This window comes from Dunckerocampus dactyliophorus, chromosome 15, assembly GCF_027744805.1.
Source record: "Dunckerocampus dactyliophorus isolate RoL2022-P2 chromosome 15, RoL_Ddac_1.1, whole genome shotgun sequence".
NCBI lineage: Eukaryota > Metazoa > Chordata > Actinopteri > Syngnathiformes > Syngnathidae > Dunckerocampus > Dunckerocampus dactyliophorus.
The window spans coordinates 15,911,209-15,924,563 of NC_072833.1; the positions used below are offsets into that span (position 1 = coordinate 15,911,209).

The 13,355-nt window shown below is 47.1% G+C and overlaps 1 protein-coding gene across 2 annotated transcripts; it reads right to left on the reverse strand.

Moving 5' to 3' along the window:
* Nucleotides 1-230: 230 nt before the first annotated feature.
* On the reverse strand, nucleotides 231-11,917 carry znf219 (zinc finger protein 219). 2 transcript variants are annotated; one of them, XM_054752586.1, is made up of 5 exons: nucleotides 11,722-11,917; nucleotides 7,481-7,552; nucleotides 4,921-6,949; nucleotides 4,702-4,842; nucleotides 231-3,846 (listed from the first exon to the last, which is right to left on the reverse strand). In XM_054752586.1, the coding sequence occupies exons 1-5, from the start codon at nucleotides 11,758-11,760 to the stop codon at nucleotides 2,834-2,836; spliced, it is 3,294 nt and encodes a 1,097-aa protein (XP_054608561.1). In that variant the 5' UTR covers nucleotides 11,761-11,917; the 3' UTR covers nucleotides 231-2,833. The 2 variants fall into 2 exon arrangements, with proteins under 2 accessions (XP_054608561.1, XP_054608562.1); XM_054752587.1 differs by having other exon boundaries at nucleotides 233-3,846; nucleotides 4,921-6,946; nucleotides 11,722-11,916.
* Nucleotides 11,918-13,355: the final 1,438 nt, after the last annotated feature.

A 13,355-nucleotide genomic window follows, 5' to 3' on the forward strand; every position in this document is an offset into this window, starting at 1 on the left:
TTTTGACACCTCTTTTGCCCTCCTGCTTTTCATGCACTTTTTGCAGTGTGATTCGCCTTCTTCCTTGCTTCGTTCGCTGCCCAGCCTTCCCTGCACTGCCCACCGAGGATTCCCTCCACCCCTATTCACGTACTCTGGATATCAATAAATTCTGGTCTTTTGCTCACACTAAGGTGTCTGCATTTTGGCATTGTCAGAGAAGCTATTGACAATCAGCAGCCGTGGCACTGAAAGAAAGCAGGATATAGTACGTTCTAATGCTCATGCCCCCATTGCAGTACCTAACCATGGTAGACAGCACTGTTTAGTGTCAAGCATAAAATGGGTGTTGTTAAATAAGGTGAAATTTCATTTTCACCTACGGCCACAAGAGGCCGCTATCTCACACACATCTCCCCTGAAAAGACAACACTTTCACATGTAGTAACACAAAAACCTCTTCATCACCACTGAATTTTGTTTGTTTAGGAAAAAAGTGACACAAGTTTATGTAATATTTATGTTTATTTCTATTGTGTTCTTTTTTCATCTGTCCACAAATTCATATTAGTCACTACTATGTTAGATCACTTTGTCCCTCACTGCAATGGCAGTCAACTACACAAGAGCCCAAACCTGACATGGCCCATTCGCCTCACCAGCGCTGCTTCACCCTGATTGATTTAATGATTGACAGGCAGGAGATAAGGTGCAACAAATATTCACGGTGTCCAATTTGGATTTAAAATTTGGGACCATGCGGCTGAGGCACAGTGCATTTCACATACATTCAAAACATTTTAGTGTAGAATTGTGCTCTGAGTTGGGGGGCTTAATTTATTCCCAGCTTCCGGTGGGAGGAGCCGAGAGGACCAGCACTCAGGTTTGTGCTCTCATTTGAAAGTAAAACAACATGACGAATGACACCTCTAAGCGCTATCTGTACAACATTCAACAAGACATTTCTTTTATGTTTTCTTTTCGCTTTCTTTTCGACACTGAAACAATATTATCATCAAGGAGAGCATGTTTCCACACACACACACACACACACACACACACACAGATGGATCTCTGACAATAGTAAAGGCCTCAGTAGCAGATACGTCACCTTCAGTTTACAGACAACCAGGAACACGAAGGAAGAGCAAGAGGGAAGAAGGGATCATTAGTCTTCATTGAGCTTTAGTGTCACGTTGGACATATTTTGGCAATTTCAGAGATTAAATATACCCATTAGTCTTAGACTCGGGCTTTGGTCAATCCATGTCGGGCTTTGTCACCCTGTTTAAGGTCTGGACTTAAGGGGAAAGGCGGCGGTAAAGACAGGAAGAAGCGTGTCGCTATCGGCTTTTGGTGAGTTATACAAAAAACACCAGGAAGTGCTTGAAACAGAAGGCACGGTGGCTTTGAAACTCGTTGCTGAGGAGACTCAACAGATGCAGCCTTACATTCCCACGGAAACAAAACAAAAAAGCACGTACTGTATGTGAACTCTGTTTTACAATCAGTTCACAGGGCTGGACGACACATTTGGATGAGGTGGTGTGGCTACTGCAAAGCACGGCATTCAAAAGCCACAATGTCCATCATGAACAAAAAACAACGAGAATAAGAAAACAAAGATTTGGTCTAATGATAAAATAGGAACAACTACCGTAAATGCTCCAATTAATACCGCTATTCAATGAAGTCTCCTATAGTCACCGGGTACGTGGTCTGCAAATGCAAATAACCGCTTGGGTGAATAAAAAACCTTGGCATTGACAGCTGTGGCACTAGGCATGTTTTTTATTACCTCCACAGTGGTTGCATTTGACGTATCATGAGTGGTCAGCATCCACCAGCTTTAGCTACCTCTGCATGCGCTTTAAAAGGTTGCAAAGTCACCTTTTGGCGTGAAAGTCATTACGTACTGTTGTTTACAACCAACTCATCAGTGCTATTATTGCTGGCTGAGCAGTGGGCTCCTAACCGCCATTACAACATTGGTTCTGTTGCTGCTGTGTTGTGCAATATGCTTGTTAAGAAATGACCACGTGGTCAGAAGAGCTACGTTTTTCTTTCCACTTTCTCACGCCTGTTTCCAGTTAATGGTTTAGGTAAGTAAACGGCTATAATTAGAGCATGTACGGTACTTTGGGAACTTGCACAGTGCTCCTTATGGACATTACAACTAGTCTTAGCTCACATCAAATTAATATCTAAGCCTCTTAAGGAATGACATTTTTTGTGATAAAAGCTACATGTTCTACTGGGATATCTAAACCTTAATTGTTAGTGTTTTTAATCAGTGCTCCTACCCACAAAAAAGAGCATCTACACTTGATTGTGTCTTTAGCTTTCGCTTCACATCAACCTCACTCCTTTTTCATCGTCTATATCGATGACATCAGCATCACTTTTACAGAACGTAACTAGAGCCACAAGTGCACTGTAACGCCAAGCATACTGGGGCTGTGTTTCAAGGTCAACCAAGTGACCCCACCCCAGGCTTCAAGCGGAAGTAAACAGGCACTAACTTAAAAACCAGACAAAAAACACTACTTTAGTATACTTTTCTATAAAGCTCACATTTCAGACAAGAAGGCAGAATCAAATCACGCTTTCAGTTCAATAGCTTTGCTCGACTTGGACCAGGACCTTGACCTTGAAACTGTTTGGGCCGGGATTTGCGGTCCATCTCTTGTGGAGAAACCAATGCTGGAATGATGCAGGAGTAGTTTATCAAATTTAACACCCTCTTAGAAGTTTGGAGGCTGGAAAAAAGAATAGAAAAAGACGTCCATGCTCATTGTTTGGAGGACCACCCTGTGAGGACCACAGAGTTCTCTAACGTTTGGGAGTTTCGGTTTTAATCTGTGAGGACGTTCCTATCGGGTGGTGTCAAAGTCGGTGAAGAATCCTGATCCTGTCTTGGTGAATCTTCCAGACTGCTACCTTGTTCCTCTTCATGTTGGAGGACTAGACTGTCGTTCAATGTCTGGGGTACCGAAGTCCAGTTGGACTTTTGGCAATTATCATCACCATCATCATTAGGAGGGAGACCATTGGGGGTCCTGGTCTGGGTTGAGGACCCTTCCCCATGCCTCCAAATGCCAAGGGAGTCGAGCTCAGAGGGACTGTGGCGGGATTTAACAGCCTTGGGGACACCATCATCGTCAAAGGAAGACACAGAGCCTCTCTTGTGTCTGGACTTACTGGTGTGGTTGACCTGCAGGTGCATGCTCATGAGCTCAGTGGAGGATGTCCGAAATGGACAGTCGGAACACTGGTTCAGTGTGACAAGGTCGCCACAGCCTTCTTCTTGAAAGACTCCCTCCTCTTCCATCCCTCCAAGGCTTGGTGAGGGACGGCGCGACAGATCGAGAGGTTCAAAGCCACCTTGACTAGAAGGCGCTTGTTTGTCGCTGGATGGTTGCACCATGCGGTTAGTGGTAAGGGGTTTTCTGCGGGACACCTTCATTGTTTTTGGAGGGGTAGACTCCCTGACCCAAGCTCCTTCCATACCACCTTGATAAAGCGCACCCATCACTCCTGACAGATAGCGGTATTGCGTCTCCAGGTCGACTTCCCTCAGTGCTGCCAAGGCCTTGCGGTGGTCCTGCTGGTCCGGAATCCCAAGGATCCAAGACTGCTGACCGGGCCTTGAGGTGGGACTGTCTACCGAGGCCCGGCCGGAGGGGCTGTGATTGAGGTGAGAGCGGCGCTGCTTAGCGGAGGTCAGACCATTGATGGCGGCGGAGGAACTGGAGGAGCCCGCTGACATGCTGCGCTGCTCTCTGTGATGCCGCTGAAGGTGGTACTTGAGTGAGCCAGACTGGGTACCAGCATAGTCGCAGTGGGGGCATTTGTAGGGTCTCTCGCCTTTGCAAAACAACAGAAGGAATACTTTTATTTAAAAAAGTGCTATAGCATAAATGTACTGTAAAATGTATTTGAATAAGGTCCAACTGATGCAGTAACATACTTGCACGGCAGAGGGCAGTGTTACATCACAGATTTAACAGCAGACGAGACTTAAAAAGTGTCAGCGAAGAAATTCCCAAGACCAAAACAAAATGTTTGCACTAAAGGAAGGCTTTCTGCGGTAATGCAACTTTAATTTTTACAGAATTAGAATAGTACAAAGAGGCTAATGATTTTCCTAAAGAGGGCAGTGGTCATGATTTTCATTGCCTTCACTTAGATGAGTGACCAGCACCAATCACTCAACGCCATCATTGCGCAGTGTGACAGGTCTCGTAGGTCACATGAGTGGAACATCAACGGACATGGAACACTGAAGGGCAATCATTTTGATTTAAAAAAATGAGATGTGACACAAATGAGAGGACCACACTGATAAGGTCATATGAATGTATAAATCTATAACAGGGCAACATAAATGTAGCATTAAAAGTATGTCACGCAGTAATGAGGTCAGATAATGAAGGATGGGCAAGAATTTAGTCAAAATATAGACCTATATTCCGATTTAAGCAACATATTAGAAGCGGCTGCTTGTATGACTACAAGAACAGTGATAATAACCAATGTCTGAGAGTCAGTCAAAGCCTTGTTAGATTCTAAAAGTTTGCTTTTTTTTTAAAGACGGAAGCAAGAGTCGCTGAGCAGCGGAGCTATGATTAGTGCTGGCTGGCTCTCTAGGGTGAAGGTAAAATAGAACGTGACTCAAAGAGATGATGACTGCGGTTTATTAATCTCGCAGCAGGCCCCTACCTGTGTGAACTCTCAGGTGCACTTTGAGGTGATGGGATGAGCGGAAGGCTTTACCACAGTAGGGGCAATCTTTAATCCCTCGGCCTCGCACGCGCTCCCTAGTGGGAAGTGAGGTGAGGGAGGCTGTCACGCCGTTCTCTCCTGTGAAATCATTAAGGAAATAAAGATTGAAACTTCCTAACAAGCAAACATAGACAGAATAGAGAGAGAACGGTGCACCTTTAAAGCCAGGTATGACAGAGGGAAAGCCCACCGATGCTCCTTTAGATTCCTGCCGCCGGTCTCCACTGCTGAGAAGTTGAGGATCCTGCCGGACTTCACCAGGGCCTCCTCTCCCTCTGGAGCTGCCAGTGCCCGGCACATCACCTTCTCTCTGGACTTTCTGAGCATGAACACGAGCATGGACGACCACCTGCTGGAGGCTGTGGAAAATCTTTCCGCAGTCAGGGCATTCCCATGAGCCCTCTGCTCCTCCAGAAGCTTCTCTAGGATCCATGGTGTCAGCATAGGTTTTGACTGGGTCACTCTCTGCTGTCATTGATTTGTTTCTCGGATTGACTCGCTGAGCCACAGCCAGGCTACGAGCCACCAGTTGCCACCAGGCGGCCTGTTCTCCTCCTTCGGACACTGTCGTATCACTCGTGCCTCTATTTCCTGCTGTCTCTCGTCCTTCTGAGCTCATACCGCCAACATTGTTTCCCATCTCGGCTACTTGGGCGACAGCTTGGAGTCGCTCCATGCAGCTGGCCCCACTGCCATCACCGGGAAGGCCAAGGTAGCCTAGGATGGCTGACTTGCCCATTCTGCCTCCACTCTCCTTATCTGGTCTTCCTTGGCTCACCCTTCCACCCCCTTGCTGAGCCAAAAGGAGGCTGGAGTAGAGGGCATTCAGGGACGGATTACTGGCAGAGCCTTTAGCCTGCTGGTCGATGCTTCCCAGGCCAGCTTTGAGACCAAGCTTGTTGAGATGTACTTTCATGTGGTTCTTCAGGAACCATGGCTCCTTGAAGCCACGCCCACAAACCTGGCACTTATGGTCCAAGGAGTCCTTGTGCTTCCGCATGTGTCCCTTAAGGAACCAAGACTGGGTGAACCTCTGTCCACAAGTGTCACAACGGAATGCCGGCAGTGAGGAGGATCCTGACACTTTGGCAGGTGACGCCACCTGAGGCGAGGACGAGGTTTGGGCTGAAGGAATCTCAGTGGGTGCACTGACGGGCCTGGAGTTGGAAAAGGCTGGCGGAAGAGCAGGCCCTTCAGGGGAGGGGTGGCACTCTTGCAGGTGGGATGCCAGGGAGGCTTCCTGGCTGGCAGAGAAAGGACACAGTGTGCATTTGTAAGGATTGTGGAGAATCCTTACATGGCGCGTCAACTCTGAAGCTGTCCTGAATTTTCCTTTGCAGGCATGGCAACGGAATGCAGGTGCTGCTGGAGTTGATGTGGCCACAGAAGAAGGGTCTGTGCTGTCATCTAGCAGGAAGTGTTGATTGTGTTCGAATTGAAGGTCTTCTTCCAAGCCTTTGACCTCACCATCAACATCCTCTTCCTCTGCCAGTTGATGGATGACATTCCCAGACAGCATGCACTGGCTGGAGTCTCTTCTGTGGTTCTGAATCAGGTTTTTTTTACTTTGTTGGACCTTGAGGTGCTGTTTCAGAGGCGCTGAGTGGAGCATACTGCCATAATGCGGTGAGGCTCGACGGTGCCAGTCCAGGCTGTGAGCTCGGGCGTGAAGGGATAAAATGCTTTGAAAACGGAATCTCTTCCCACAAACGTGACAGGGGAACTTGAGCGAAGGTACAGATGAGGCTCCTCCTGCTCCGGGTGCCGCCCTGCTAACAGCGTCCCTCTGGAAGAGCTGCAGGTCCAGCTCGTCATTGCATGTTCCGCTCTGGCCTGAAGACAAGGCTAGCTCCAGGGCTCCAAACCCGAGGAGGGGTGCCGCCGGCATGTCTGGCTGAGAAGAGTCCGAACGCGGACTGCGTCCTGCTTCACCTCCTGGAAATAATGCCACGGCCGGGGTGGGTGATGGAGGAGAACCGCCATCCTGCTCTTCTGACTCATCATCATCATGGTGATCCTCAGGAAGGGCCAACATAGAGAGAGGGGAGTATGGCACCGTGTCTGGACTCTGAGGTGACGGTTGCGGGCTTTGGAGAACCTGAGGGCTGGGGTCTATTGTGGGAGAAGACGGGGGTTGCTCACAGGAAAGGGACAAGACACACTCTGGTGGGGAATCCATCCTCTGCTTGTACACACACAACACACACACGCATACAAAGTGAGCTAAAAGACAACACTTGGAAAGATAACTCAATCATGTGAAAAGATTGATTGATTGAAACCAAATCACCAAAACACCAAATCGTGGCGCTGTTTTTAAACTCTGAAGTTTGACCCCTAAAGTCGGATTGACTCAAAATTTCTCACACAGCTCAATGCCCTCGACAAAACAGCCCATTGTATCTTTACGGCATTTTAAACGAATAACCACAAAATTGATTACACACCTTTAGGTGACTGACAAGCACAAGTGTGTAAAGTTTGAGCAAGATTGGTAGAAAAACATGGCTGCCATCAAGCAAAACGTCTTCGCAACTTAGCACCCATAAGTCATAAGTCATGCCTGAAAGAATTTGATCCAAACCCATAAGGGACGCCACTCATATGGTTTCCAGGTGTGCCTAAGTCCTCTACTCCATAGGCTGTTCTAATTTTGTCACATGACTGGGAGCACGGTGGACATGCTTAGAAGCTTCTGGATGCATGAAGAAATTACCAGCAGTGTGTGTGCTGTTATGCCATTATTCAGTGTCTTGACTGGGGGCGGCCTGACTCCTCCTTCAATCCCCTGCAGAGGAAGCAAAACAAAAAATTTAAAAAAACTGAAGACTTAAACATGAAGGTGGATGATAACGCAATAACATACTTTATGGACTTGTAACAGGTGTGCACCTGTTCTGTTAGCATGCGCACATACAAGTTTGTGTGTGTGTGTGTGTGTGTGTGTTAGGTCAGGACGTGCACTGTCCCAAACAGGATGGGCTTCAAAACACGCCCTTCCTGTGTGCTCATACTTTAAGCTTCAGTCACACACAAACACACACACAGACACACGCACACGCACACAACATTAACAGTAACAGTAACAGTAACACAAAGAGTGGGTGTGGTGCCTTTGAGGACACACCATACACAAATCAATTAAGGGCACTTCTGTGTTTGTTGCATTGTGCTCTTCTCGTGTTGACTACATCATCACCATCAGCATCAACATCATTGTCTCCAAGATGGAGGAGCGCGGCAAGACAAAAGGTCGTAAATGGTCGTCGCAGATTTGCGTTGTTCAGGTGTGTATGTGCATGACAAAGAGACGGTTGCGCAGCCAGTTGACATTTTAGCTCAGCTATGACTCACAGGGATATCACTCCACATCCATCACACACACACACGCACGCACGCACACACACACTCCTTAATCCACTATTATTGTTCTTTCTCTCCCGTCTGTCTTTCTCCCATCCCCCTCTCGCTCCCTCCCTCTGTCTATTATTCACTAATTTTCTTTCATTCTCGCTCCAGCCCCTCTTAACCCCCCCCCCCCCCCACACACACACACACACACCCTGCACCTCCCTCCCTGATACCCCCCCACCTCCCCGCCTCCCGTCCTGCAGTGCTGCCGGTTGGCGGCGTGCCAGGGAATGCTGATATCAGCTGGTAGATTGGAGCCTGCCAACATGGCGAGGAGCAAAAAAAAAAAAAAAACAGCGAGAGAAAAGAAAGAAAACATGCGGCGCTGTTACAAACCCGGCCCGGGTGAAAAGAACACGGTCAGGAGCGCTGTGTGAATATGCCGGCGCCAACACTGTTCCTGTGTATAAGCGAATGTGCTTAACACACACACACTAGCTAAATGTACTGTATCTGTAGCATTATCATATGAATATCACCACAGCCTGGCTTTGTTCTGCCATGACAAAACCTGTCGCCATGGCACTGGATCCTTCCACACACCTGAGGTCAGGTGACATTTTGAAGTCCAGTGTAGTTCTAACATTCTACAGGCACACCTGCTGCTAAAATAATACCTTTAGGCTTCTTGTCACTGGGGTTTTTCACCTTTTACAGTTAAGGAACAATATTTTTTGGACCTGGAAAGGGTGCAACCTGGAGTGCTTTAGGCTAGTTTGGGCCTTGTGGAATTCCGATTGTATCCTCACACAAATTGTGTAAGAGTAGGGATGAGTTGTGGTGCATGTTTTCCATATTCCTCGTGAATACTTGGGCCAGATCAAATGTTTTGAGGGGCCCATGTGCTGTAGTTTGGCCACCCCTATTCTAGTTTTCTTTGTTTTTCTTAGTAGTCTCGAAAGTAATTTCAAAATTAGATCCAAAAAAAGTGTGTCCAATATGTTTAGGCAAGCATTTGTGTGTGTGATGTCATTGTGTAACTATCCAAAGTTTATCATAAAGTGCATGTCGGCACATGTCTCCACATTACACACACTATTTGTACACGAGAGGGTGTGAACGCTCAGTGTGTGTGTGTTCTCGACAGCCAGCGCTCAGGAGAACATTGCCTGTGTTGATGGTCCGCTTAGACAACCAGGGCGAGGACTGAGGACTGGGGATATTCAAGTCTTTCACACAGAGATCCCACAAAAGTGGTGCATCAGGGCTGAAACAGGGGATACTGCATGTATTAGGCACTGTCCTGCCTCTGTCATGGCTGTAGCCCCTGTCAGACTGCTTTTGAAACCCTTAATAGCTTTTTCATAGCTTTTTGCCATGCTTGCTAATCTGTGTGAAAAGCAGCGGCACAGATTGGACCCGCAAATATTCCTGGCTTCTGACGTACTATCAGAGCCGTAACAGAGGTGGGACGGCACCAGTGTGTAAGGGTATTTGCAATGCCAGGGCTGGATGTGAAGTTTAATACCCAACACTCCCATCTCCTGCCTTCTGACGTCGACCTGAGTCTATTTATCCTTGGGTGGAATTCAATGTAACTGTCAAACAGTTACACCAATATTTCCCTTTACTGCGTTCTGTGTGAAATACACAGGTGAATAAATGCAGGATCTTCTGTTATGGCTCTAACTTCTAATGTCTGTATGAAAGAGGCTTCTGGTACTCCCCCAAAGCGGGTGAACTTTGTCCCACCATTCTGAGTTGGTGCTGTTCACACAACATAGCAGAAACAGGCAGAAGAAGACGCCTTTAAAAAACATAATTTCCTCCATGGCCTCATTCAACGTATCCCACCACCATCCAGGTGAGCCAACAGGAGCATGTCAGAGAGGACGTCCAAACTGAAGGATCAACTATAATACAGTCAATTTGTGGTTCCTTATAAGGTCCAGTCTACTACAAATATACCACATTGGGTTCATGTTGGACTCCGACTATTTGAGTATTTTCCAGGTCCAAAATTGCACAGATGTGTTCCTAAATGTGTTTTTGAGGAAATCCAAAATATCACAATGACATAATCAGTTCATTCTGCCTTTTGATGTTTTTGTGCCTTTTCCTCAAATGACTTTCTTCAGGCTTTCCTGGCTTTAGGCCTCCAGCGCCACCTGTTGCTTGGGCATGCTCACACTAAACACGTGTAGGCTCCACTATGGGCAGATCTTTACCCACATGTGGTGGTGGGACTCGGCCAAAAGGGGTACATGGTGTAATGTGGGGGTGGGTAAGGGGGAGCAAGTGGTCTAGACTGGACTGGAAGCACTCTTCAAGACTTGAATGCTCCATGTAATCCTGGATGTCACAATGCAGCGAGGAGCAGGTGCCTCTCCCCCAGCGCACTAATGACCCAATTATATCAATCAGAAGCCTGATTGGTGCTGCACACACATGCACACACACAAACACCGTGAGAGCCACCTGGATGGCGTGCATGTGGCCCCCCAGCACAAAGGACGAAGAGGAGGACCGCCTGAATGGAGAGGCTTGTTAAATTTAGGCTGGCTATTTGATAATCAGCATCTCTCAGCATGGGGGCATCACTGCTTGCTTAGGTGTCCCTAATAAAGTGGCTGAGGAGCAGAGTGGTATAAATACCCATAATGATGAAGGACCCTGAACACATCCTATGAAGTCAGCTGACAGCTTTATCTCAAGAGGAATGTGCTTCCTGATGTGCGTCAATACGTGCAACCATTTTCAGCCTCTCTCGCGGCCATCTCACGTCTAAATGAGCATCATTAAACGACACACAACAACAACACAACAGCAACAACACAAACAATCGTGCTCAAACGGCGACCAAAGAAGTGTCATGTCAGCTCATCTGCTCCATTTTGTTCCTAAAATGTTCGCTATGGAAGAAAGGGGAAGGAGAGGGGGATCTCGGATCTAATCTGCCAATCTCCCCAAAACACACGCACACTTACACATCAAAGAAATGGCACATTTAAGGCGCACAAACGAGGCAACTGCATTTTAAAAAAGTGGATCTGCTTGCCCAGAGACACTTTTTTCCCTTCTTTTTTTGTCGTGCGTAGAATGTAACAATCGGATTACGTGCGTGCGTGTGCCCTTTACGAGCAACAAAAGCCTTGATTGGCGCTAATCTGCGCAGTTTTAAAAACGCCACATGCAATTTCATGTTTTGTGGCTTCCACTTCTAGCCAGTGGGTTTGGTTCCAGTTCGGTCGGTGGCATGCTCGTGAAACTTGTTTAAAAGTTACGGAACAGAAAATTCGACTTCGAAAAATAAAAAAGTGACTTTCTTCGCAGCGTGCATACATGCCACACACACGCACACGCGCAAAGTGGTCACAGTTACATACGTGCATCATGCGTGCGTGCCTCTCTCTCTCTCTCGCTCTCGCTCTCGCTCTCGCACGCATGCATGCACATATCCAAAGCGTCAAAAAGAAACAAAACATGGAGACAATAAAGCGGCGTGGTGCACGACAGTGTCAAAGAAGTGCACACAGTTAAATGTTATTTTGGAATAAATGTTTTTAAAGCAGGCGAGCTGGAAGAAAGTCTTGGAGGTGTACTTACGCGCGAGGCGGCGAGGAGATTAATGACACGACACGTCATGATTACGTTGCGCTTGAATTAAATACATTACGACTTGGGGAAAAAAATGGAAATCAGGGTTGTATACAAGCATACGGCGTCTCCCCCTCCCTCCTTCTGTCTCTTTCTCTCTCTCTCTCTCTCCATTCTTCTTGTTGTACAGGGGCGGTGTGCAGGCAGGCAGGGTGAGGGTGGGTGGGTAGGTTGGGGTTGGGGGGAGGTGATGTAGGTTGGAAATGTTAATTATGATCTCAGCACGGGCACCATTTTACAACACCGTCATCTCCACCACGTTCCCATCCCAAAAATGGCAGCTGACACAGTTTGGATGGAGGAGGAGAAGGAACAAAAAGCACGTTGTCACTACAGATGGAGGTGAAGCAGGAACAGGCACACACACACACACACACACACACACACAGTTGCAAAACTCTCCTGCTGGAATGTTGCAAGTTATTTTAAAATGTACTGTTTTTAAAATCAGCTGTTCATAGACCAACGGTCAGAGAAAGTTGTCCCAAAATGTAACTCCAAGTCCCACAAGGTGAATGACTATTAGAGCCGAACAGGAGGTGGCAACCTTCCAGTCCACTTTTAATAATCTGGATTGAGCAATAACTCCAGGTCAGTGCATTTTAGTGACTGTTTTGCTTGTTTATGGCGTCTCAGGCTAAGAACTCTTCAAGGTCACTAACAGGAGTTCCTTCAACAGCCAAGCTGCACTCATGCATCACCTTATTGGACCAAAAGGTGGATGACAATTTGAACCAAACAGCAGGTGGCGCCCTTCTCGTCCACTTCTGATATTCAGGATGGCTCAATAACTCACACTCAGTGCATTTTAGTGACTATTTTGCTTACTTGTGCTTGTTTGTTTACCAAGTCGCTGCAGACAAAAGTTAAGAACTGACAGCTTCACACAAGGGTGTTCCTAGTGCACCACAGGGATACTTATGGTGTGAACAGGTGTGTTCCCGAGGGGACAAAAGCAAAATCCCAATCATCTCATAATGTCATCCCAATGACAAGATATGATGACATGATGATGATCAGTTTACATCTGCAGAACCTTTTCATACTGTGACCTGGCCTGACACTGACCCAGACACCATGAGGCCAAAACCAACCAGTCCAACCTGTGCATACGTGTTGGAGGTCCCGGCTCCTTGCACCAGCTTCCCACTTTTTTGTCCCACACACACACACATGCACACGCAGATGCACACACACATTTTCAAAGCCACACATGTCAACACAAAAGTCAAACAGCATTTAAATTGTGCACATGTGGCTTACTTGTGTGGAGTTTTCATGCCATGAGGTGAGAAGGTGTGTAGCATGTACGTGCCTTCCGCTGCAGAAGTGCACACACAGACACACACTCCTCTGCTGACACACAACATATCTCCTGGCTCAGGCATTGTGAGCCTGCCATTGTGTGCTCACAGTGTGTGTGCGTGTGTGTGTGCATTATGACAATGTCAGCAGTGATGTGTGTGTGAGTCCATAAAGGCATTAGTGTGTACATACAGTATATGAACATTATATATGTATGTGTGTGTGTGTGTGTGTGTGGTGTGTGTATGTGTGTGTGCCACAATAATGGTATCGTCAGG